Source organism: Zalophus californianus, chromosome 12, assembly GCF_009762305.2.
Source record: "Zalophus californianus isolate mZalCal1 chromosome 12, mZalCal1.pri.v2, whole genome shotgun sequence".
In the NCBI taxonomy this organism is placed as follows: Eukaryota; Metazoa; Chordata; class Mammalia; order Carnivora; family Otariidae; genus Zalophus; species Zalophus californianus.
Genome location: NC_045606.1, coordinates 38977319 through 39004205, shown reverse-complemented (window position 1 = coordinate 39004205; position 26887 = coordinate 38977319). Strand labels below are relative to the sequence as shown.

Genomic DNA, 26887 nt, shown 5'->3' with positions numbered 1-26887 from the left:
TCCCGTTGCTCTTCTACCGCGTCTCTATGGTACAGCCGGCCTCTGAGGCGGCAGCGGCGTTGGTGGCTTGGGTGAGGAAAAGTGAGAGTTCTAACTTTCCTTTTGGCCTGAGAGGTTTTTGGCGCGGAGCGTCGTCATGTCGGAGAAAAAGCAGCCGGTAGATTTGGGTCTCTTGGAGGAGGACGACGAGTTCGAGGAGTTCCCTGCCGAAGGTAACCGGCTGGGCCCCGGCCTCTGGGCCAAGCGGACGGTGACTCAGGCCTCCGGGTGGAGTCGGCGCGGATGCTTGGGCTCGGCCCCGAGGCGCCCGCGGGAAGTCCGGACCCTTGCGGCCCGCTCTCGAGGCTCTGCACGCGCGACCCTCCATGCGACCGGCTTCGGGTTCGGAGTGTTTCGGTGGGCCTCACTAGTGAGGCTAAATGCCTTCTGCTTCCTCATTGGGAGGAGCCACGGTGACCTGGGCCTCTAGCTCTGAGTCCGGGATGGTTGGTCCTTTTTTTTTTTAAACTCTTCAGCCGAGTTACCCGCCACTTCGTTCATGGCTATATAAACCTCTTTTTTCTTTATTTTCTTGTAGTGTAGCAGCCTTCCTTTGTCCCTAAACCAACCAGAATTAAATTGCTGTACCTGGTTAGGCCAATATTGCTTACTTTTAGGACTTTACAAATGAAGCCTCTTAAGTAGAATGGGAGGATCAGGTGTTGGTGGGTAAAAACACCTTATTACCCTATCCTTGTTTCTCATTTTTGATCACTTCAAACTAACAAAGTTTAAGGATTTATAAGATCCTAAAACGTCTATTTTTATTAGCTTCATGGTTACCAAGAGGAACTTTAGTTTTCTCATTGTAAGTGAAAGCAAATAGCTAACATTTACTGGTTAATTACTTGTCTGAGTGTTTTGCTTGTATTCATTTTCACAGTTCTAGCAACTAGGTACCGGTATTACCGTTTTTCAGATAAAGAAATTGAAGTTTGGAGCCATTAAGAAACTTGTCCAATGTCACATAGCTGGCTAGAAATGATGGATACCTTCTAGGAATGATGTACTGCTTCTGTTTATTTTTTAGATTGTTGTTGGCAGATAGGTTTCCAGAATTATTTGCTTTATTGTCTGTTATGTGTAGGATAAATATTTGTCTTGTAAGAAAAGGGTACTGTTGGGTAGCCTTTCTGAAGGTGGTAGGAAGAGAATTGTGGTTAATGGTGTACAAATCTGTTATGTTAAGCAATTACAACTTCACTAAAATTGTCCTAAGTTGTACCCCATCGTGATCCTATTGTGCATAAAAACCACATAGCTTGAACATTTGTTCTTTTTATGGTGTACGCTATTATTTTGTTTAGCGGTAGAAGACATTAGTGTTCATAGGACACAAACTCATAAACTAACCCAAAGCATATTTCAGTTATGGGATTCATTATATATTGAGGGGATTGTTTTGTTTTTGTTTTGGTAGTGGATTTATCTGTCCAGACATGTTTTCTCTCTCTTTTTTTAATAAGATTTTATTTATTTATTTGAGACTGGCGGGGGCAGGGGAGAGAGTGAAAAGGAGAAGCAAGCTCCCCGCTAAACAGGGGGTTTGGGGGGCTGGATCCCAGGACCCGGGGATCATGACCTGAGCTGAAGGCAGACCCTTAACTGACTGAGCCACCCAGGCGCCTTTCCTTTACCTCACTGTCAGGTTGGTTCATAATCTAACATTGAGCTATACAGTAGAGAACTGACTTAGGGCAGGATTAACTTTTTACTCAAACTTCGTATTTCAAATAGCTTTTATCCATTGTTTATCACAGTGCTAGGCACTTTGTTTACATTATATAGTCCATCACCACAACTGGTGAGGAAACCGATGCTTAGATTTAAAAAACTTGTCATTTAGTCAAGCCAGGATCTGAAAGGTCTGTGTGACTCTCCAACATAAGCTTTATTTTTAACCTTTAGCAAAGTGCCTGGCACATAGTAGGTGGTTAATATATGCTTGTTTAATGAATAAACCTGCATTTAAAGCAAGTAGTTGAGAATTGACTGCTTAGAACATTCTAGAGATAACTGTGTACCTAATGATACACATGATTTTTCTCAGCAACTTTGAGTTCAGTTTTTGCAGAATATGTAGTTGTTTTTATTCTAAGTTTATGTTGTAAGTTTATTATTTGTTCAAAGTCTTGGTAGTCATATAGTAAAAAATCTCATTAAAGTTACGAGGAAAAGCAGAGAATATTTTTTAGGGGGTAGGGGCTGAGGGAGAGAGAATCTTAAGCAGGCTCCATGCCCGACGCAGGGCTTATCTCACAACCCTGAGATCATGACCTGAACCGAAATCAAGAGTCGGTCAATTAAGCAATTGAGCCATCCAGGTGCCCTGAGAATTTTTTTTTTTTTTTTTTTTTTGAAGACCAAGGCCTCTCATGATCAACCAGTTTGTTAAAATTAAGTAACTCACCACTTAACCGGTCACCTTATAGAATATTTGTTGTCTTCAGGTTTGGATGTGTAGAACCTAATTCATTTAGGACTTTTTCCATTTAGAATGAGAAATAACATTGAAATGTTCAGGTTTCTATATATTCTGTGGTTTATAATTTAGACAGGTTTTCCTTTCGTGTTAATTTGAATTGAGATTTTGCTGGGTACAAAATTAGCCCAATAGGTGAAACCAATCAATATTTACTAATAAAAACTGCTCTTATAAAAAACAAAACTAAAAGAAAAAACCTGGAAAAATATCACCAAGGAATTACTGAATTATTTTTCTTTTGAAACTATACATTTTTAATTTGTTTGTTTTTTATGGCCTAGTCATGGTTTAGTCTCTATTGCTGTTCAGTTGTGATCCATGGACCAGCAGTTTTGGCATTAACTGGCAGCTTATTAGAAATGCAGTGTCTCAGCCTAGACCTACTGAATTAGTTTGGACGTTACCAAGATTCTTTAAAGATTTGTATGCACATTACAGTTGGGAGAATAAATGGCCTATTTTGAATTTTTTAGTATTTGAATTTTCAGTTCAGTGATTATGCCTTGAATTACTTTCCAAGTTCTCTGTCTTCTTTGGAAATTCTCTTTCTTGTGATTGTCCTTTTGGTAAATGTGCCATTGACAAACACAGTAACAGATAAAACTTAAAATGGCCTATAATCATCTTTTCTGTCTAGAGGAGATCTGATTTTCACAGGCCTTGTTGCCTCTCTGCTCCAGAAAGTGGATGTGATGGATTGTCCATCTTTTTTGGGAGTGTTGTTGCTACATCTTATCCCAGATAAGAACTTGTTTGGTAGGATGTCATTCAGTCATTTTAAAGAAGGGGAATTTCTGTTTTAAAAAAGAAACTCTGGTAATGTGTTTTCATGGAGCCTCTTTGTTTCTTCTGAATAGTTCTTCAGTGGTGGTGGGGCACAATTCTCTGAAGGTCCAGAGGAACAAATGCTTCTTTTTTTAAAACTTGGCATTATGTGGATCTGTTACATTGGCAGTTCTTCACAGTTATTCTAACTGATGGGTATATAATCTGGTCATTAAGAACTGTTTAAAAATCATGTTTAGGGGACACCTGGATGGCTCAGATGGTTAAGCGTCTGCCTTCGGCTCAGGTCATGATCCCAGGGTCCTGGATCGAACCCCACATCGGGCTCCCTGCTCCACAGGAAGCCTGCTTCTCCCTCTCCCACTCCCCCTGCTTGTGTTACCTCTCTTGCTGTGTCTCTCTCTGTCAAATAAATAAATAAGTAAAATCTTTTTTAAAAAAATCATGTTTAGGATCTTTGTGAAATGCATTCTGCAACTTTTTGACTATTTAAACTGAGAATAGGCTTTGTTAGGAGGACATTCAACATACTGGGTGTAATTGATTATAATTAATTTTGGAGGCTTTGTCATGGTTAGAACTGGAAAGCAACTTAAAATCTAGAGAAGATAAAACTTGTCAAGCTCATATAGCTAGGTTGGTAGTAGTAGAGCAGGGTCTAAAACTGAAATCCTTTATAATTTGTTTGAAATGTCAAAAAATTTTTCATCAGATATTGAAAGGATAGTTAAAATATTTTCATTAATCGTCTTCCTCTGACAATTAGAAGTGGGTGAGAAAAGAAAAGTGGGAAGAACAAGTGGGCCTTTAGGTTCTTTTATTCTCTTCTTTCTGTGCCAGAACTGAGAAGGGTTTTTGTTTTGTTTTTTGTTTTTTTTTGGGGGGGGGGGAGCTTTTTAGAATATTTAAAAGGAAACTCAGTTTGCCTCCAGAAGTAATGATATTTACAAGAGAATTCTATTATACTAAGTATTCTATAATTTTTCTATGATCAGTGGAACTGCTTTATTATCTGATGAATTCAAGAGGAGTATACTACCTACCTTCCCACCCTCCTTGAGAAATTGCTGGGTAAAAGACTGTTACTGATGGAAATCTGTCTGTTGAGGCAGACAGTAAACAAGCTAGTGGTCCCCTCTGGAATAACTGAGGTACTCTCACCTAAAAAGTAGGGCATCTTACAGTGGGTCTTATCCAGAGAAGTATTTTTGGATGTCACATTTAGCTGACAGGTGCAGATGTGAAGTAATGACATTTAGGGGTAGAGGCCAAGGATTTTAAATGCTTGTTGTGCATAGACCAGTACTGTACAAGAATTGTCCTATGAAAAATGCCATGGAGAAATATTTACATTGATTGGATACCAACTGGACTAAACCATCAGGATTCCTGAGAATCTTAAATATAAAAGTAGATACAACTGATATTGACTGTGTCAGATAATGTACTAGTCAGTTAACTAATGCCCAGAGGGGCTCTGCTATTTTCAATTATTAAATGTAATATAGTAGACATATAAATAACACTATCACACATTTAAATTAGTTACATGGTTGTGGCAAGAAATGGAGAAATTGTGTTACTAAAAATTAAAAAAAAAGTAAATATGTATGGCAGAGTGCCTGTTGAGTGTCCATTCATGGTACTCATATGTAAGAAGAAAGTTTTTGAACCCTGGGATGGAAAAAGCACAATGAATCTAAGATCAGATCTAGGTTCAGAATCCATCTCTCATCAACTTGTAGCTTGTCAATGTTAATGTTAGTTACTTAATTTCTTTAAAATGCTTTTTTAGTATTATATATATGATTGTACAAAAAACTGCTTAGAGTAAAAATTTAAGCCTATCAAAGGGCATAAAGTAAAAAGTAAAAGCACTGTTTCTCCCTGCCTGTCCCCCAAAACATTTGCCGTACTCCAGGGATAGCCACTGTTAATTGTTTTTTTTTTTAGTATCCTTCCAGAATTTATGTATATATTGTGTGTTTATATATATTTTAAAAATACAGAGGACTGGGGCACCTGGGTGGCTCAGTCGGTTGAGCATCAGACTCTTGGATTCCGCTCAGGTCACGATCTCATGGCTCATGAGATCGAGCCCTGTATCAGGCTCCACACTCAGTGGGAGTCTGCATGGATATTCTCTCCCTCTGCCCCTTTCCACACACACACTCTTTCTCTCTCTCTCAAATAAATAAATCTTAAAAAAAAAATACAGAGGACCATATACTGTTTTTCATTCTAGAGCAGTTCTCAGTTTGTCTTTGACTTTCATGATTTTGACACTATTGAAGTTTACAGGCCAGTTATTTTGTAGGATGTTCCTCAACTTGGATTTCTGATTTTTTTTTTTCACCTGATTAGATTCAGGTTCTACACCTTGGCCGGAAAATCATAGTTGTGATTCTGTGTTCTCATTGAATCCTGTCAGCTGGAACATGATTCACATTTGTTCCATTACTGATGATGTTCACTTTGATCACTTTATTAAGGTAGTGTCTATGAGACTTTTCCAACATTAGATTACTCATTTTCCCTTTGTAATTAATAGGCATTTTGTGAAACTATGGAAATATAAAATTCCATTCGTTATCAAACTTTCAGTTTATTTATATCCATACAGACTCATGGATTCTCATTTAATGGGTTATAATATGGTGCTGTTATTTATTTTGATCCTCAAATTGTCCTATATTTGAACATGGGATGCCCCTTCATACTGTCTTCTGTGACCATTTGACATGGCACCATCATTCTCTGTGCATTTCCAAGCATTCTGACACAAAAAGGTATTCCAAGTTAATCTTGTTCTTTCCCTGCTCTAATCCTGGAATCAGCTGTTTCTCCAAGGAGCATTTCTTTTAGTGGAGAATGATATTCAGAAGGCAGGATCTTAACTCCAGTTTTGCTAGTTGCTTTGGGGATCCTCTCAGTGGAAGGAACTAAGAAATGTGCAGATGTGTGTATACATTTATACACTTTTATATTTGTGTGTGTGTGTGTGTATAAAACCATGAGTTCACACAGTATCTCCAATTACAGTTCAGCACCACAGGGTTCATTGTACCTCTTTTTCTTTCCATATTTGTAACTCCCTTCCCCAGCAGTGACAAACCTGGCTTTCGTTGTCTTAAATATATTGTCTGTTTGGTCATCCTGCTCCCTAGCCAATCTTTGTTGCCCCCTCCACCCACAGTTGCCTTCCTTATGTCACTTGGGCTTCAACATTCTTTGCCAGGCCACCCTCTCCTCTCCTCACTTCAGCACGGGATGACTTCTTCACCCTGTTCAGATCTGACACACCAGTCACTCTATGTTCTGCCTCTGTAGGAATGCCCTCTTGGCTCTGCCACCTCATCTGGTACCAGGTGCATTTTGAATTTTGACATACAGCCTTAAATTGCCTTAGAGAATGGTTATACCAGTTAAAATTTCTATCACAGTTTACCTCTTCCCTCATAAGGTTACCTGTTCTTCATATTAAGCATTTTAGTTGTTGTGAACCTGATGGATGAAAAATGGAATGTCATCATTTTGATTTTGGGATTGATTTGAGTAGGATTGACCGTTATGTTTTTTCTTGAACTGTTAACCATTTTAATCCTCAGTTTCTTCATATGTAATTTGTGGATAATAGAGTTATGTATTACATGAGTATGTTAATCTGTTGTAGCTGCCATAGCAAAATACTGTAGACTGAGTGGCTTAAGCAATGGAAATTTATTTTCTAACAGTTCTGGGGGCTGGGAAGTCCAAAATTGAGGTGTTGGCTGATTCAGTTACTGGTGAGGACTCTCTTTCTGGCTTGCAGACTGCTGCCTTCTTCTCACTGTGTCCTCACAAGGTGGAGAGAGAAAGAGCAAGCTGTTCAGTGTCTCTTCCTATAATGGCACTAATGACATCATGAGGACTTCACCATCATGACCTTATACAACCCTAATTACTTTCCAAAGACCCCCATCTCCAGATATCATTACATTGGGGGTTAGGGCTTCAATCTAAGTATTTTGGGATTGAGGGAAGGATACAAACATACCAGTGATAACATGTAAAATGCATAACACAGAGTTTGGCACAAAGTGGTATTCAATAAACATTAGTCCCTTTTCTTTTCTTCCCTTTAATCTTAGGGAATTGGATTTTGGATATTTGGTATTAGAATTTGAATTGTTTCTGACATATTTTATTCGTAATTTTAGGTATATCCAAAATTAAGCTTGTTGAGTTTGTTAGTTATTTAAAAATTGATTTATTTTCCAGTATTAAAAACTTTTAATTTCCAAAAGTACTTTAAAAATAGTGTATTCATATAAAATATAAAGATACATAAAACAATAGCATATATTGTTTAAGGATGCATACAGATGTGCAAGAGGTATAAAGAAATACAGTGGAGTTAAAAAAAAAAAAAAGACCCAAATCAAGATACTGGTGCTTGGGGACGCCTGGGGGGCTCAGTCAGTTAAATGTCTGCCTTCGGCTCAGGTCATGATCCCAGGTCCTGGGATCAAGTCCCACATCGGCCTCCCTGCTCAGTGGGGAGCCTGCTTCTCCCTCTGCCTGACGCTCCCCCTGCTTTGTGCTTTCACTTTCTCTTACAGATAAATAAATAAAATCTTTTAAAAAAATTATTTAAAAAAAGATACCAGTGCTTGGGAGGGGTTAGTGAGAGGTATGGTTCAGGATATGAAGCAGTAAAAATTACTTTGAAAAACTATTTTGATTAGCTGTTTCACTGATTCTACAGAATAAACCAGCAGTAAGCAGTTGCGACTTCAGTATTTAACATTATTACTGGATTGTTGTTAAACATTACTCATTGAAAGATGTGATGAATTGTTGAGAATATTAGGGGAAAATAAAAGTTTCAAAGACTAGGGGCGCCTGGGTGGCTTGGTTGGTTGGGCGACTGCCTTAGGCTCGGGTCATGATCCTGGAGTCCCGGGATCGAGTCCCACATCGGGCTCCTTGCTCGGCGGGGAGTCCGCTTCTCCCTCTGACCCTCTTCCCTCTCATGCTCTCTATCTCTCATTCTCTCTCTCTCAGGTAAATAAATAAAATCTTTAAAAAAAAAAAGTTTCAAAGACTATACTTAATACTCTTCTTCTGAAGTATTAAAAATTCACCAAATATATTTTTTTCCTGTGTTGTGTTGTACATGTAATGTTTGGTAGAAATAGTATTGTCTTTATTCTGGAACATTTTTCTTCTTACTTTCCTTACTCCTCAAGTTCCTGTGAGGTGATTGGTGCATAATAAATGATTTATTCATTCAATATGTATTTGTTGAATGCTTCCTATAAATCTGGCACTGAATGGTAGTGAGTAGTAAGTGCTTTAGATACATAGTCTCATTTAATCCACATAGCAGCTTTATGAAGGTTTTATGCTTGGGGCTCAGCAAAATTTGGTAATTTACCAGGTCACAGTTAACTAGAGGTGGCACTGAGGCAAACTTGACTCCTTAGGTAGATACTTGTCTTTGAACTTAGAAATACCAGAGAGGCAGGGCACAGTGATTTTCATAGTAAACTTGAGCTTTTTAGTATTTTGGAAGTGCGTATCTTGGGAGGTGGAGCTCCAAGCCTTTCCCTCTCTACCCCCAATTAAATCAGAGCAACTTTGCTTTTGCTTATCTTTATCTGTTGGGCTTCTGGGTAAGATTTCACTTGAGTTTCCTTCCAGTGGTGGGGCAGGGTTAGGGAGGGCAGGGAATTAGACAACTGGTAGTAAAGTGTAACTAACAGCAGTTGAAAATAAGTGGAAATTATTTCTAGTTCTGTACAAGGTGAGATAGCAACATTCAAACAGAGCTTTCAAAAAGACAAATGTAGAACAAGGATTTCCAAAAGAAGGGGAAAAGAGTAGATACTTGGAGGTGAAAAAATAATGTTTGTGTGTTTTATTTGACCATAAAAATAGTGATTGTAAATGCAAGTAGTTTGGGGCCTAATATTGGAAAGCTTTAAGCCAAATGTCCAGTTTGGACATTATCCTTAGATACATGAATAGAGTTTTTTTGGTTTGGTATGTGTGAGCTTCCTTTAAGCAGTAGGCAGTTTAGGAAAAATCAACCCAGCAAAATTAATTTGGAAAGATAGAAAAGAGACCGAGTCAGGGAAACTGATTAGCAAATTGTTGAAGTAGCTTAGCTGAGGACTAAGGGCCTGAGAAAGGTAGCTATTAGGAAAGAAGTGAAGAGAGTGACACAAGAATAACAAGTGAGCTCTGGCAACTGGTTTGATAAGGACTGTTGGGAATAAGAAATTGGAGGTTGTGATTTTGCACTTGCATATCTAGTGGACGACAGTTGGTGGGGTTCACTTCTTAACTCAGTCATATGAGGATCAGAATGAGGGAATTGAGACAAGTGTAGAGCATGAAGGCTTGCAAAAGATGAGAGTAATGGCTTTGGGGAATTTTATAAAAGTACGGAAAAAGAGAAGCAAAGTCAGCAAGACGTTATGGTGGAACCATTCTCCCAGGGGCATGTTTTTTTTTAAGATTTATTTATTTGTCAGCGCGCAAGCAGGGGTAGCTGTGGGCAGAGGGAGAAGCAGGCTCCCTGCTGAGCAGGGAGCCCGATGTGGGACTTGATCCCAAGACCCTGGGATCATGACCTGAGCCGAAGGCATTTGCTTATCTGACTGAGCCACCCAGGTGTCCCCAGAGGCGTGTATTTTTAAATTATCGTTGAAAGGAATTGTGTTTGAATTTCCTTCTTTTAAAATATAAGAAAAATTATAAATGGTTATGTAAGTTATTTTGAGCCTCTGTTTCAGACTTCTGACCACAAATAACTGAAAGCTCCCAATGGTCTGGTAGCAACATCACTTATGACTTGCTTTTGGTTGTTTGGTCTGAAGTTCCTCACTGACATTTTTGGTCCTTACTGGAGAAAATACAGGAATATTATGGTGCTGTGCTAGGTACTGATTTTTTAGCTACTGAATAGACGTTAGATCTCTAGGATATAGTTGTTTTTATATCATGATAACCTGTAGAATTACATTTTTTGTTTTAATCTATTTTATACAGTTTAAGCAAGAACACATATATTTATCTCAAAATGACTAGATTTAGTGTGGCTTCATTATCATATTCATGAGCATAAAGATGATGTTTGCAACTATTGCTGTTCTCTTTTACTTACCTATGATGATAGGTAGTTCTCTACATTTACCTGTGGTGGTAAGTGTACAGTTACCAATTTTTCAAACTTTCACTTGTTTTTTAAAATATTTTTCTGCATTATAGATGCACATTTTTTATTTGAAGAAACTTTGTTGAGGATTAGTTTGTTTATATTAAGGGTAGCTTTACTATTAAGGATTGAATGAGAATTTGATGTTCCTACACATTGGTATAGAATAGGACATTTGCAACCCTATTTGATATAAGTGGAATTTCTTTTTTACTTTTCTTCAAAATAGTATACTTCATACTTTTAAGAAATTTTGGAATGTGTATTGGAGAGTGGGGAGAGTAATTTCAAAAATACTAAGTTGACAGAAAACCCTTTCCATACTTAAATGTCAAGGTGATACTTAGATGAAGTATGTGGGATCTTTGGTAGTTCAGATTTGTGAAATTTAAGGCTAGTCACAGATATAATTCTCACTGGCAAATGTGAACAAAGCCAAATTTGGGGCAAAGTCCTAAATAATTTAGAATTCCTAGAAACTTATGTATTAGGCATCTGTTATTGGTTACTTCCAATTCTGACTTCTTACAATATGATAATTTTTTTTACCAGTACACATCTGGAGGCCTGCACACCGAAGTAAACACAGCTGTGGTTATTTAAATGATTAATCACAATCCTGGCAATGCATTTAGTGTTGAAGATAAAGTGTATACTTTATGAAGTCAGCTAAGTATTGAAGGAAAGCATAGACGTGAATCAGGTATCCTTTGTTTCATTTTATTATTTTGCCCTTTTCCAAAACTATTTGTGGGTTTAAGGCTTTAAAAAGTGATTAAATAAAATTGCATAGTTATCGGTAGTTACAATTGAAAATTAAAACACAAATCAGGGAAATATTGCAAGAAATGCCAGATACCAGAGATTACAACAATCATGGCTTTTTAATTTACACATTCACTTAGTATGAGTATACATGTGTTGTAATTTACATATATTGCAACATGTACAGTGTGGAAGATTTATAAGTGTTTGGAAATAATATTTGGATATATTATACCTTATCACTTAAACCGTTTACATAATATGTTCAGTACATTCTTTGTTAATCTTTAACGTTTCCACCTAAAATAGGTTATAGATTCCCGTTTGTCAGTATGAATGAACACATGCTTCTTCATTGGTGCTTTTGTTAAATAATTTAAAAATGCTTAATAGGTTGTAATTCAAAAGGTTATATAGTGTCTTAGATTCTTCACCTGTGGTAATTGGAAGGATAGTATGTCATAACAGATTCAGTGTGTCTTACTCCTAAGATAAGGCAGTAAGTTTAAAGAGTAATATATTGAAATTCATATGATTTGTGAAGAATTTAACCAGCTTTTCTATTTTTGTATCTTTGTAACTCAATAATGTCATAATTATGAAGTGCTGTATAATACTACTAAAAAAATACAGAACTATCATTAGGAATTTTTTTTGTGTGCTCTACCTGAAATTTTAATCACAGTACTGTCCTGCCCCACCCTCAGGATCTAGTTTCTTTTTTTTTTTACTTTATTTTTACCTTCTTCCTTTTCCTTTCCTTGCCATTAAAATAGCACAAGATGGTTTTTAAAGGAGGGAGAGATACTTTATCTGTATGCTAGATGATCATCAGAATTCAACTTTTTAACCCAAAACTTGTACCACTCTTAAAATTTTAAGACACTGTTCAAACTAATATCTTTCATGTTAAGAATTCTGACTTTTTCTATCCTATTTGGAGTTAAGAATTGGGAGCTCCTACAAAATAAGTTATTGAATCTGTTGTTTCTTGTTGGTGATTCTCTGAGGAACTGGATATATATTAACATGTTTGATTTTGTGATTTGTTTTTTTAGTCTCTTTAGTTAAAAATTCTTCAGTTAAAAGCCAGCTTGAATGACATCAAATAATAACAGTATTGAAATCAACATTTTGAATCAAGTGATAGTAAGATTAAAAGTTCTGGGGGTGGGGAGAGCTATGTTTTTACTCTTCTTGGAAGGGTAGGCCTACAAGATTAGCAGAGAAATGTTAACTATTCTTTTATTTTATATTTCTAACCTAAATCTTTTGACACACTGTTGTTTATTAGGGAGTATTTGTATGTCAAATAGTATAACAAGTAACTAGGTTATTTGATAGGAATAACCTAGTTAACAATTTAGGAAGCTGTTTAATTAGAAGTGTTGCAGGCTGATATGAGGCTTTGTTCTTAGAACTTTAAAACAGTTCTGTTGTGACTTGAGTTATGTCACCCCCTTTACTCAAGAACATATTATCCAGTCTTAATATATTCAGATTATTTTGTGGAGCATTATACTCCATTAGATATCTTTATGAAGACTGCTTGAAGTATCAGTAAAACAAATACTTAATTTGGCAATTCCTATTTTTAGGCTCAACACAGATATCATATTTAAAGTCTAGGATTTGAGGTCGTGAAATATGGGTAGAAAAAGTTAAATATTTTCTTGTTAAGACAGTCTTCACCTTCTTTGTTTTATAGTAGTGGCAATGGTGGTGGTTTTCAAACAAAGCGGGTATGATGTACAGTGATCTCCGAGGCTTTCTCTAAAATTCTGTAATTTTAAACAGTACTTCATCTTAGCCATTTTATAAAAACTTGAAGTGTAAAACAAACCTTGCTACACTGCAGTGTAATGATAGTTTTATGTGAATTTTTTATACTGGAAGACCTTAGTGTAATTAGCACAACACAGGAAAATCCTAAGCTGTCCATTAATACTATTAGACACTCAAAGAAGTATAGGTTATAGTAAGACTGGAGGGAATGTGGAAGAATGCATATAGTCATTGTTCACTTGCCATAAGAGGAATTATGAATTTAGTTGTCCCAACACAAGTTCAACATACAAGGATACAAATTTCTATGAAAATTAAATTTGAGATTATTTGAAGTGCTTTATTCAATTTCAGTCATTCAGTATCACAGAGAAATATATCTACCGTTTGAAATGAGTCTCCTTTTTAATTTAAAATTTTGTCTTAGCTGCACCCAAAGCTGCACCACCTTTACTTAATGTTCCTCTCATGTACTTAACATTGCAATTTCTGCCCCCTTTTTTCCTTTAGAATATCTTCTTTCTTAGATTTCCCTCTTAGAAGAATAAAAAGAAAGTTTATACATAATATTATAATGTATATAGTGAGAGGTTTATTATTGATTGCAACAGCAATATGAGAATTAATGGTACTATTTTATCTCAATACCAAATGATTAACTCTTAACTAAGTCACTTTTCTAGTCTATAAAGGTGCAAAAATTTTTTTTTTTCAGTTTATTTTAGCTTTGGGAGTGTGTGTGTGTGTGTGTGTGTGTGTGTGTGTGTGTGTGTAAAAATGGGTTGGGTGCCTTGGTGGCCTCTGCCTTCAGCTCAGGTCGTATTTCCAGGGTCCTGGAATCGAGTCCTGCATTGGGCTCCCTGCTCAGCGGGGAGTCTGCTTCTCCCTCTGCCCCTCCCCCTGCTCGTGTGCACTCTCTCGCTCTCTCAAATAGATGAATAAAATCTTTTAAAAAAATAAAAATGGGTTGCAGTTTCTTTCTGATCACACTTCCACAGACTAAGGGAAATCCTTAATGTGGTTCCCTAATTTTTTTTAAAACTTTTTTACTCTCATTATAAAATATAGCTAGTTTCACAAACAGAATAAAAATTTTCAGTTTGAGTTTCAAGGTACTATAGAAAATGTAAGGCTGTTTCTAGCCCAGTCAATATTGACATGTAATTAATACTACTGTTAAGTATTACTGTTGTTAAGGACCTCAGAGAATAGCGTAGGATATGAATTTAGGTAATTATAGTATTCTCTCTTTGAAAATAATATTGCTGAGATACACAAGAAAATTTATGTGGGTAAAAATACTTTTGATTATTGAGAACTTTTATTAATGAATATACATTTACTGCCTATATACCCAATAATTAAAGTCGGGTATACATTTTGTGTGTGTGTGTGTGTGTGTGTGTGTGTGTGTGTGTTTTAAGTAAGCCCTAGTCGGGTATACATTTTGTGTGTGTGTGTGTGTGTGTGTGTGTGTGTGTGTGTGTGTGTGTGTGTGTGTTTTAAGTAAGCCCTACACCCAATGTGGAGCTTGAACTCATGACTCTGAGATCGAGTTGCATGCTCTGGGGTGCCTGGGTGGCTCAGTGGGTTAAGTGTCTGCCTTCAGCTCAGGTCATTATCTCAGGGTTCTGGGATCTAGTCGGGCTCCCTACTCAGCAGGGAGTTTGCTTCTCCCTCTCCCTCTGCCACTCCCTCTGCTTGTGCTCTCTTTTAAATAAATAAATAAAATCTTAAAAAAAAAATCACACGCTCTACCAACTGAGCCAGCCAGGAGCTCCTAAAGTTGGGTATACATTTGACTGAGCTTCCTAACAACCTGAAATAAATTGCCTAAGAGAAACTTTTTCATCTTTTCAGGTACTGGGGTCTTAAATTTCCCCCATGATCTCTCCTTGGGGAGCATTGGATGAAATGATCACTATTCTCAAAGACATTATTAAATATAATTGAGAATTTTACATGACGAATTCATAATAATCTTGTTGATCTCTTCTATGTTGAAATATATACTCTTGGCTTCACTGAAATGACACTGGCCTCTGTTTTCTTGAGATTGACCCCTCGAAGGGCACTTGAGAAGTATAGCTCCATTTACCCAGTGTTTTATTGAGCATCTGTGGTGTGCCCGGCACTCAGCTGTATGCATTGGAGTTGCAGATTTAATAAAATGTGGTTCCTCCCTGAAGGTTTTGAATAGTAATGGACAGGAATGGCGGTGGCATTTTAGGCATCAGTGAAGGAATGGTATAAACTGTGTAACACTGGGGAGGAGAGGACAGAAAGAAGACTACAGTAATATTTATGAAGGGAATAATCCTAAATTAATAAGTGGCAGTAAGAATAGGGAAGGAGAGACTTATTCTGGAGATAATTGGGAGTTGAAGGGACATAATGAGTGATTGTGGTAGTTGAAGGAGAAAGTAGTTAAGAAGCCTCCTAAGTTTCTGTCTTGGGGGATCAGATAGATGTACTTTCTTCTATTCTTAAATCATGATGATGACATGTATTGCATTCAGAAATTTTTGTTAGGTATATAACGTAATGAATAATATGACCATATTATGAATGATTGTTGAATAGATTTAAATTTATATGTACTTTATAAGAAATACCTAAATTGTACCTTTTGTTATTTTTCTTTTCAAGTTGAAATGTTCTTAGCCATGTCTCTTATAAGTAATTACTAAGGTGAAACTTATGCCTAGGACATAATTAAGAGAGAGTATAACTTCACTGTTTTGGGAGGGGAGGGGGTTATAACTACAACAATATACAAGGTGTGATCTAAGAGTTTTGTTTATTTTTCATAGCCATTTGTTGTGCATGATGCTAGGTACTGTTTGTAGTTTAAGAATACAAAGGTAAATAACACAGAGTTGTTACTCTCAAGGAGCTCAGACACCAGTAATGGACATAGACATATAAACTGATAATTATGGTTGTACAGTATGTAGGTGCTCTAATAGAGATAGACACAAAAGAGGGCACCTAATCTCCGAGGGTAAGGAGGAGGAGATGGGCATAGGGAAGGCTTCCAGAGTTGATTTCCAAAGTGATTTTTTTTAAACTACTTTTTCCACCTTTTAATTTTGAAACTTTCAACCTTATAGAAAAGTATTAAAAAAGAGGACAAGGTAGGGGATGAGCAAAATGGATGAGGGATCAAAAGGTAACAAACTTCCAGTTACAAAATAAGTCAGTTGTGGGAATGTACTGTATATAGCATGGCAACTATAATTAATAATACTGTATTGCATATTTAAAAGTTGCTAAGAGTAAATCTCAAAAGTCCTCATAAGAAAAAATTTGTAACTATGGTGATGGATATTAACTAGACTTACTGTGGTCATCATTTTGCAAAATATATAATTACTGAATCATTATATTGTATGCCTGAAACTAATGTAATGTTATATGTCAGTTGTGCTTTAGTTAAAAAAAGACAACAAATACCTAAGGTTTATCAGTTGCTAACATTTTGTCATGTTTACTTTATTTCTATCATATATGATAGAAATATATATGATATATATCGAATATTTTTGAGAACCACTTGCGAGTAAACTGTTGACAAAACACATCTTAAATATTTTAACATGCATGTCTTAAGGGGGGACATGCCCCTCTAAAACAATCTTACGATCATGTTTGAGAGAATCAACATTAATTCAATAATATCCAGATACACAGTCTATATCCAGACTTTACCAACTGTTCCAGAAAATGTCTCGTCACTTTTTTCCCCAATCCAGAATGGTCCCTTCCGTTTTTGTTTTGTTTTTCATGACATTAGCTTACTTGAAGATACCAGTTATAAAGAGTTTCACATTCTGGATTTACCTGATAGTTCCCTCATGATTAGATTAAGGGTCAGCATTTTTAGTGAATACTACATAGGTGATGTTTATTTCTCACTGCATTACATCAAGAGATATATGTCAGGTTGTCAAAGTTTATTGGTGATGTTAAGTTTAATCATTGGTTAAGATTGTGATTACCAGATCTCTCCATTTTTCCCCTCATTTAATAAGTATGTAATCTATCCTGTAGTCCCAGCTATTTTTCACTCAATAGTTTTAGTGTCCATTGTTGATCCTTGCCTGAATTGTACTGAGGGTTGCAAAATGGTAATTTTCTAATTCTGTCATTCTTTCTGCATTTATATACCTGGGAATTGTAAAGAGCATCCCCTCCCCATCATCCCATCCCCCCAGCATATTGCTATGGACTCATGGATTTTTTACATTTAATTCAGTGTGTCATTCTTTGTGATTCTTAAGTTATTCCAGATTTGGCCAGTGGAAACACCTGAAAGCCAGTTTTTGTACCTTTTGACATGTTTTTGGGCATTATAAAAAGGAATCCTTAACTTACCTATTAACTTCCTTATTCCAGATCTGAGATCACCCATTTCTTCAGGGAGCCATAGTTCCTTTTAATGGGGAATGGTATTTTAACTAATTAAGGTTTTTTAATTAAGTATATGTCAGGCCAACTAGTAGGTTCAAAAGATGGCAGAAAGACAAAGAGATGAGGAACAGCATGTTTGATGAATAGAAAATTTTAAGCAATTTCAAAACAAGTAAAGTTAGGACTGAATAAAAATGAAGATCATGTGGATTGCTCTTCACTGTTATTTTTTACGAGGAGGAAATGTGTATAAGAGAGTACTTCAAGCTGCATGACTAACATGAGTGAATCATCCCAGTGAATTTAAATTTAAATAATTAAAAATATTTGTTTTAAAACAAGTATATCACACAAAATCATAAATTTTTTTATAATAAAACAAAGCTATGTCAAGATTATAGCAGGTGGTACATCTTAAGTAGGACAGCAAAGTATGCATAAACTGTCTTCTGGGATGGTTTGATGTCATTTAAAAAAAAACACATAATGACATTATCATCCACAAGGCTAGATTTTTATCAGGATCAAGAGAGTAGAAGCAAGAAGAACCTGATAGAAGAATATTGCCATTGTATAGGTAAGAAATGATAATGTGAATATCTGAGGTAATAGGGAAGGAGATGTTAGTTTATATATGTTTTCTGAGTCTTCTAAACAAAAGCTAAAATTTAACCCCCTCCCCACCACCAAAAGGGAAGGAAGAAAAAAAGAAAATTGAGAAAACTAAAAACTACAACATTCCTCTTTGTACATATTTATATTTGTCCTCCCTTTAAAAATAAAAATTTTATATTGATGATAGGCAAATGTTAGTGATGCTTATAATTTGGTCCATTTTTTATTTATGTATGACTTAATCATTTTTTATGTTTAGAAGTTTTAAATTCCAGGCTGGTATCTTCCTGCTCCTCAACTTGCTTTTGCATTGTTAGTGCTGTGTTTTGGAAGATTGTGAAATAGACCTTATAAAAATTAGCCCAAGGAAAAAATCAGGAAAGGAAATAATCCTCCTGAAACTATAATACATTTTCATGGCAAATAGAATTTTTTTGTATTAACTTCTGTTTAAGATTATCTGCAAATTCAAGAATTGAGAGAACAAGACAGCATAAATTGAGATCTAGAGAGGAAGTTTACCATTTCTTATAGATAGGGTATTAGATGTTTTGAATTGTGTCTTAAGTGGCAAACTTTCTGAAGTTTCTGTATTTATGGAAATAGCATGTGAGAAGTATTTAGACAGCATCTGTTTTTGTTTTTAGACTGGGCTGGTTTAGATGAAGATGAAGATGCACATGTCTGGGAGGATAATTGGGATGATGACAATGTAGAGGATGACTTCTCTAATCAGTTACGGTAAGTTTTAAGTCAGATTTTATATAGCTTAGTATTAATTGTAAGAATGGAATATGTAGCTTACATATGATAATTGACCTCTTTAAAAGATAATCTTTGAAATACATTTTTGAATTATGAAAAGGAAAACCTTTTACCTTCATCTGTGTTTCTAAACGTGAGTACTTTGTGTAATTGCATAGAATTTTTATTCTTTCTAGTTTCTTTACAAAGGTAGTTAAATAGAAGCATACTTGCTGTTTTTTATTTTTGTGGGTTTAATTCTATCAACATTAATTTTCCACCAATGTTGAATAACTCAGCAGAAATTAGAACCAGAGTGCTAGGACCCAAAAGATTGGTGATTCTCAAACTGGAATGGAGATTGGGGTGATGGAAATGTACTTTTTCTTTTTCTTTTTTTTTAAATTTTTTTATTATGTTAATCACCATATATTACATAATTTGTTTTGGTGTACTGTTCCATGATTCATTGTTTGTTCATAACACCCAGTGCTCCATGCAGAACGTGCCCTCCTCAATACCCATCACCAGGCTAACCCATCCCCCCACCCTCCTCCCCTCCAGAAACCTCAGTTTGTTTTTCAGAGTCCATCATCTCTCCTGGTTCGTCTCCCCCTCTGACTTACTCCCCTTCATTCTTCCTCTCCTGCTATCTTCTTCTTTTTCTTTTTTCTTAAGGAAGTGTACTTTTTCATATTCATGTACAAATTTACCTAATATGATTGATTGAAGTAAAGTTCATATATCATAAAATTAATCATTTTAAAGTGTACAGTTCAGTGGCATTTTGTATAGTCACAATTTTGTCCAGCCATCATCTCTATGTAATTCCAAAGCATTTCCATCACCCCAAAAGGAAGCACCGTACCTATTAAGCAATCACTCTGCAGTCTTCTTTTCCTGGCCCCTGGCACCCACTAATTTTCTTTCTGTCTATAGATTTGCCTGTTTTAGAGAAGTCATAAAAATGGAATCATACAATAAGTGATCTTGTGTGTCTAGTTTCGTACAGTTAGCATAATGTTCTCACTTTTCATCCATGCCACAGCATGTATCATACTTCATTCCTTTTAACAGCTGAATAATATTCCATTGTGTGATATGCCACAGTTTGTTTATCCCTTCATCAGTTGATGGTCATTTGGGTTGTTTTCAGCTTTTGACTACTGTGAACTGTTTTAGTATGAGCACTCATGTGCAAGTTTTTGTTTGAATACCTATTTCCAGCTTTGGGGATATAATCCTGGGAGTGGAATTTCTGGGTCATATCATAATTCTGTTAAGTTTTTGTGGAACTGCCAAACTGTTTTCCGCAGCAGCTGCACAATTTTACATTACTACCAATAGTGTATCAAGGTTCTAAATTGTCCACATTCTCATCAAAACTTAGACTGGTATCTCATTGTGGTTTTGATTTGCATTTCCCTAATGACTAATGAAGAGCCTTTTTTCACATATTTGGTGAGAATTTGTGTATCTTCTTTCAAGAAATAATCTAGTCAAGTCCTTTGTCTATTTTTAAGTTGGGTTGATTATCTTTTTGTTATTGAGTTGTCAGAGTTCTTTATACATTTTGAGTACTAAGTCCTTATCAGACCTATTATTTACAGATATTTTTTCCCATTCTGTTCACTTCCCTTTTCACTTTCCTCATAGTGTTCTTTGCACATAACTTTTTAATTCAGATGAAGTCCAGTTTATCTACTTTTTTTTTTTAAAAGATTTTATTTATTTATTTGAGAGAGAGAGAGAAACAGCATGAGAGGGGAGAAGGTCAGAGGGAGAAGCAGGCTCCCCACTGAGCTGGGAGCCTGATGTGGGACTCGATCCCAGGACTCCGGGATCATGACCTGAGCTGAAGGCAGTCGCCTAACCAACTGAGCCACCCAGGCACCCCAGTTTATCCACTTTTTAAGAATTTATTGCCAAATTCAAGGAAAATTTATCCTTATGTTTTCTTCTGACAGTTTTAGAATTTTAGTTCTTACATTTAGGTCTAAGATCCATTTCAAATTAATTTTTGTACATTGTTTGAAATGAGTCCAACTTCATTCTTTTGCAAACAGGTATCCAGTTATACCAGTGCCATTTGTTGTAGAGATAATTCCTTCCTTCCTAATTTTCTTTTGTTTCAACCCATATGTATCTGTCTTGGCCACAGAGTTATCTAAGTAAACTGTTGTACTTTGCTCAAATCAAGATCTAGCAGTTCTGCAGTCTTCTAATTTTCTAGTTTAGCACATTTGTTCAAAAAGAAAGATGATTTATAATAAATTTAATGATGATACAGTACCTTTTGTTCTACACTGCACTTTTCACAGGCTCAAAGGCCCTACATTCTAAAGACATTTTAGTATTTTTCTGGGGACTAATAACAATTTTATCTATCACCTTTCTCCCCTTTTTGGAAATAGCACAATTTACCTTTCACTGTTATTCTGGTACTTTTACAATTCTCCATGATTTCTCAAAATGGCTGACTCTGTTTTTTGACTATATCTTTTCATTCTTTCAGTACCCTGAAATGTAATTATTCAGAGCCTAGAGGTTTTAAACTACTTTAATGCAGTTTAGAGTTCTCTCACCTTAGTTTTCAATTTTGTGTTAATGATGTTTTTCCTATTGCAGTTTTATGAACAAGATAGGAACAATAGCTGTTGAACAATAATTCCGCTTTTTCTCTAAATCTGTTAATATTACATCTATTCCAAGCATTGGATCTATTCTCATTCTTCTTTATTCATGTATGGCTCTCAGAGCCTTTTTTGTTCTTTCTATAGCTCTCAGTCCATTCTGGGATTAAATTCTGTGTGTACAAATTCTTGCCACTTTTCTTTTTGCATTAATTTTTGGTTTATATTCTTTTAAAATTGAGCAATGTCAGAGAACACTGCTTTTCTCTCTCTATCTCTCTCTCTCTTTTTTTTTTTAGTAGGCATCCCCCCCTTTCTTCCCTCACTAGAATCATATCATGCCGTTAGAATATTTTCAGGCCTTCAAACTCTGTTGATCCCCATTCTGAGTTCTTAATCATCTATAAGTTTTATCTTTTCTGTTATCTTGAAAATTTTTTACATTGAAGCTAAATGAGTTCTTCCTTTGCTATTTACAAAATCAAATTTCTTCAAAATGGTTTTCTTTTTTGTCTTTCAAAGTCAGAAAACAGCACTTTTCTCTTAAAAAATTAAACTAAGACATTATTAAATACTGGGTTATCTGGGTGGCTCAGTCTGTCAAGCATCAGCCTTTGGCTGAGGTCATGATCCCAGGGTCCTGGGATTGAGCCCCACATTCAGGCTCTCCACTCAGCGGATAGCCTGCTTCTCCCTCTCTCCCTGCTCGTGCGTGCGTGCGCTCCCTCGCTCTCATAATAAATAAATAAAATCTTTTTTCTTTAAAGACATTATTAAATACAGTGATCTTATCAGGAGACTTTTAGTAGTAAATATATTGATAATTGGATTTCTTGCCACTACTGCATCTTGCCTTTTTGCTGGTTTGGAAGTAGAGCATTGTTCATACATTATTTGTGACTTGTTTTTTATACAATACACCTACACAGTGTTCTTATGTTCTCTCTTGTGTTCTGCCTTTAGGTTTGTGGATTTCCATGAGTATAAATTTTGATACCTTTATTAGTGAATAAGATTTTTCTTTTTATTTCCCTGTTTGAGTCATGAGTTTTTTTCTACATGTGGGTTGATATATCACCAGTGCTGTAAACTAGAACTTATTGTATTGGTGGAAATGTTCTATAAACTGCCCTATCCAGTACAGAAGCCACTAGCCACATACAGCTCTTGAGCACATGAAATGTAGCTAGTGAAGCTGATGAACTGAATTTTTCATTTTATTTAACTTTAATAAATAGCCACAAGTGACTCCTGTATTGGACATTGCAGCCTCAGATAATATTTTTATCTTTGCTTTAAAAAAGTTGTCATGATTAACAAGTCTCCTGCAAAGATGTTCTTCCTAGTCTTTGTAAAACATATAGAGGTCCTCAGTGTGATACTGTAAACCATGGTAAAGCACATGTTTTACTGTGTTGTGATATTGTATATGGGTCCGAATTCCATCTAACTTTGGAGAGGCAGTACATTTTCTAGAGTCACTCTGATTCCCCGGGTTCCAACTCTGGATCTCCCTTTTATTAGCTACATGTCTTAGCAAGGACTTAGCCTTCCACTTTCCATGTTTTTCTCTTAAACTGTAATTACCTTTAACAAGTAAAAGTAGAAGGAAAAAGGCCACCTGTATCTCCAAGTAACTAAAAGTCAGAGAAACAAATGTATCAGAAGCAGCAAAAACAATGACTTTTACTTCTTCTTGGAGTTACTTGGAGACACATTCAGTAGAAATGGGTAAGATTAATTTTCCTGACCTTGTATCACATGTTACGTAAAAAAATCCAAGAAGCCAATATTGTTCTTGATTTACTATGTCAAATATAGCCACTGTCCTATAGCAGTTTCTTGGATAATAAGAGTTCTCAAACCTACCAGTGGCTATTTGTCTTATTCTTGTTTTGTTGAAAAAGGAAAGCTGCTGTTTTTGCTTCAAATCGTGTACATTGACTTTGTGGGTCCTGTGATATTGTTCCAATTGTGCCGGATTTCTTTCTCATCTCTTTGTTAGGTTTTTTTCATCCCACAGGCTGATGATGATACTAGTGTGTTTGTATTGTTTTGTGTTTTGTACTTAGTGGCCTCGATTTATTTCCTTTTAATTTTTTTATATGTCCTAAATTCTAGCAAAAAAACTTTTCATCTTCTCCAAAAATAGAGAAGCATATCATAATCTCCTTTGTGTTTGTTAACAGTTTATAAATGTAATTAGTCACCACCTCCTGTCAGGAAGGCAGATGCAAACCTGGACAGATTTGGTGTACTTGTTAACTAAATTGTAGGCTGACTTTCAGGGATTTTTGTTGTTGTTGTAAAATAAGAGAAAGTGAATAATCTACATTGATTCTGTTAAAGGCAGCAGAAAGCTATTAAGAAACTTTTAAAATTATTTCCTTTTTAAGTAGAAAACATGAAGAACAGATAAAATTTTAATCTTCTGGAAAGGGGTCGGGGGCGGGGGGTAAAGGAAGCATTTTGGTTAAATTTAGCAAAGGAAGGAGTAGTGTCAGAAACTTGTGCTGATCTTTTGACTCCTAAATGAGTGATTTACCACCAGCCCATACTGTCCTCTACACCTGAGTAGAAGATAAAAATGTTTTATATGAATAATCTCTGGCTTTAATATTATTCATGGACTTTAGGTCAGTGTTTGTATTATAAATAACTGTAAAACTTTTAGTGACATTGGGTAAATGAATAATAAATATTATACATCATTCCTACATGTATTTTTTTGTGTTGTGTTTACATTGGATAGTGTGATAGTGTCCAACCTAAATTATACTTGAGAACAAATGTCAGTTTATCTTATTGGATGTAATGGTGTAGGGCACATTAATCATACTTTACATTTATACAATGTTTTATCATATTTTGGCCCTGAAATAATTTTGTTGTGAACTTCTATAAAATTGAATTGTAGCAGAGAAGTTACTGATGATACTTGGAGTGGTAGTTCATCTGAAATTGATTATAGGGCTAAACTTTTTTGTGCATTGGTTTTATACAAAGCATATCAAAAATTGCAGTTGATAGGGCGCCTGGGTGGCTCAGTTGGTTAAGCGACTGCCTTCGGCTCAGGTCATGATCCTGGAGTCCCGGGATCGAGTCCCGCATCAGGCTCCCCGCTCAGCAGGGAGTCTGCTTCTCCCTCTGACCCTCTCCCCTCTCATGCTCTATCTCATTCTCTCTCTCAAATAAATAAATAAATAAATAAATAAAAAATTGCAGTTGATATTCTTAAAGTATGACTGAAACTTCAGGTTGAATAAATTAAAATTATAAAATATCTTTTTAAAGGGTGTATATTTGTAAATTTTTGGAGGTTTTTATACACTTAAAATTTTTAAAGTAAAATCTTGTTTAGTATTTTATAACTTACTATATTTTGTCTACATATAGTTAATGGGGAATAATTCCCAGGTACTTTTAAATTTGATTAATAATTTTTGTCTTGGTCAGAGCAGTAGATCTATGTCAATATGGAAAGCAGTCTGTTTATTCTTTATGTGCAAATAGCAATAATACCTATTATGATTATAAAATTCCTAAAAATTTGATGACAAATGTCTTGTTTTCTTAGCCATATGGTTGATAATTCTTAAAATTTGTTTATTTATTATGAACAGGACATTTATTTGTATGGTATTTCAAAGATACTTGGAAGATAGTGGTTAATCTCATTTCTTCCTTAAATAGATTTATCAGAAAAGTAAGGAATATAAAATAGAAGTTTACTAATGGGAAAGCAGAATTTTATTAGCATTATGTTGATTCACATTTGGTTTCCTTCTTATACAGATTTCTTTTAAGGGTATAAAGTAAAAGCTACTTGGTAGTATTTTATATTGGTGCCTAGGCTTGGCTCATTGTTTTATTGTATTATTTCTAAAAACATTGTTTCTTTATCATGAAGAATGTCCAGTGATGTTGTTCTTTTGTGTTTTATTATAGAGCTGAACTAGAGAAACATGGTTATAAGATGGAGACCTCATAGCATCCAGAAGAAGCGTTGAAGCAACCTAAACTTGAACTGTTTACTAAATTCTAGGACAGAGAACCCAGGATGGGACACTTAAAAAAAAAATGTTTATTTCATTACCTGCTTGGATTTATTTTTGTTTTTGTAACACAAAAAATAAATGTTTTGATCTAATCTTGGTTTGATTCAGAAGTCTCGATCTTTTGCTTCTCTCGTCATTAATTTTCTCAGACTGCTTATGATTTTCTAGGACTTTATTATATAGAGACAGTAAATTCATCCGATCCCCAATTCAGTACTTTTTTTTAACCACATCAATTGAATGTTGATCTTATTTATAAGGTTACTTCTTTTAAGTTGCATTTAACCTTAATCTCATCTGTATTTTGAAAGCTTAGGAAACATTTGCTGACATCTCTGAGGTGACCCTTTAAAACCTGTGTTTTAAAATATTAATCATTTTTAATTGCTATAATTAGCTTCTGAGCCATTAATAATAGTATTGATAGTTGATAGAGTATTATTAGTACTTAAAATCAAGTGGTTTGATCACAGTCTAAGAACTGTGTCCTCTGTCAAAATTGGTGAAGTAGGATCAAGATACTTTGTTAACATGGGCATATTCTCAGGTACTACATAACAGTCATTTAGTATAATTAAGATTCTGCAAAGTGATTATCATTGCCACATCTACTTTTGTGAGTGGGAGATATAATTTAGTTGGTAAAGGATTCTTCCTCATAAGACTTAGAATGAAGCTAATGTATAGTTTTTATTAGGAATATTTTCAAACTTGAATGTGTTACTTAAGGAGAATTAGCAGAACTGTTGAATAATTTAAAGTGTAAAATTTATGTGACATGATGTATTAACACCAAAATAAAATTGGGTGCCTGAAAGTTATGTCTCAAAATGATTTTGAACATAAGTTTTTCTCCTAAGACAAGCATAAATCTGCCTTGCCTACCTGAAGAACTGCTAGATGATCAGATAGACTAAGGAATAAGAGAACTTTGGAAAATATAAAAGCATCTTATATATTTATAATCCTGTAGTGCAGCACAGGCAACCATGCTACTGTTGTGGCATGTGAAGAAATATTTTGATGTATATGTTCTTGGTACTCTGGTCAGTGATTATCTTTAGACACCATATTAGTGGTCAGTTTGACAGTTTCAGATTATTACCCAGAAGGTTGGCCACCTTATATGACTTTAAATTGGTGCAAGGTACAATTTTGAAACCTTACAGGAATTGGGCAGAGGCTTTAATGGGTTTTCATTAGTTATCTAGTGTTTTGTTCTTAATGAAATTTCAAAATTTAGTTTGGGTGTTCTTTTCTGTTAAGGATTGAGTACCTGAAAATTGGTGTTTGGTGTCAGGATGATGAAGCCATCAATGATAGAAAGTGAGACAAGTCAGGCAGCTGAAGGAAATTATTT

General features: G+C 35.4%; 1 protein-coding gene across 1 annotated transcript; it reads left to right on the top strand.

The window, feature by feature from the left end:
* The first annotated feature begins 11 nt into the window (after positions 1 to 11).
* On the top strand, positions 12 to 25630 carry SEM1 (SEM1 26S proteasome complex subunit). Its single transcript, XM_027574768.2, has 3 exons — positions 12 to 212; positions 18740 to 18833; positions 25418 to 25630. Exons 1-3 carry the CDS (start codon positions 137 to 139, stop codon positions 25458 to 25460), a joined length of 213 nt encoding a protein of 70 aa, XP_027430569.1. The 5' UTR covers positions 12 to 136; the 3' UTR covers positions 25461 to 25630.
* The last annotated feature ends 1257 nt before the right edge of the window (positions 25631 to 26887 follow it).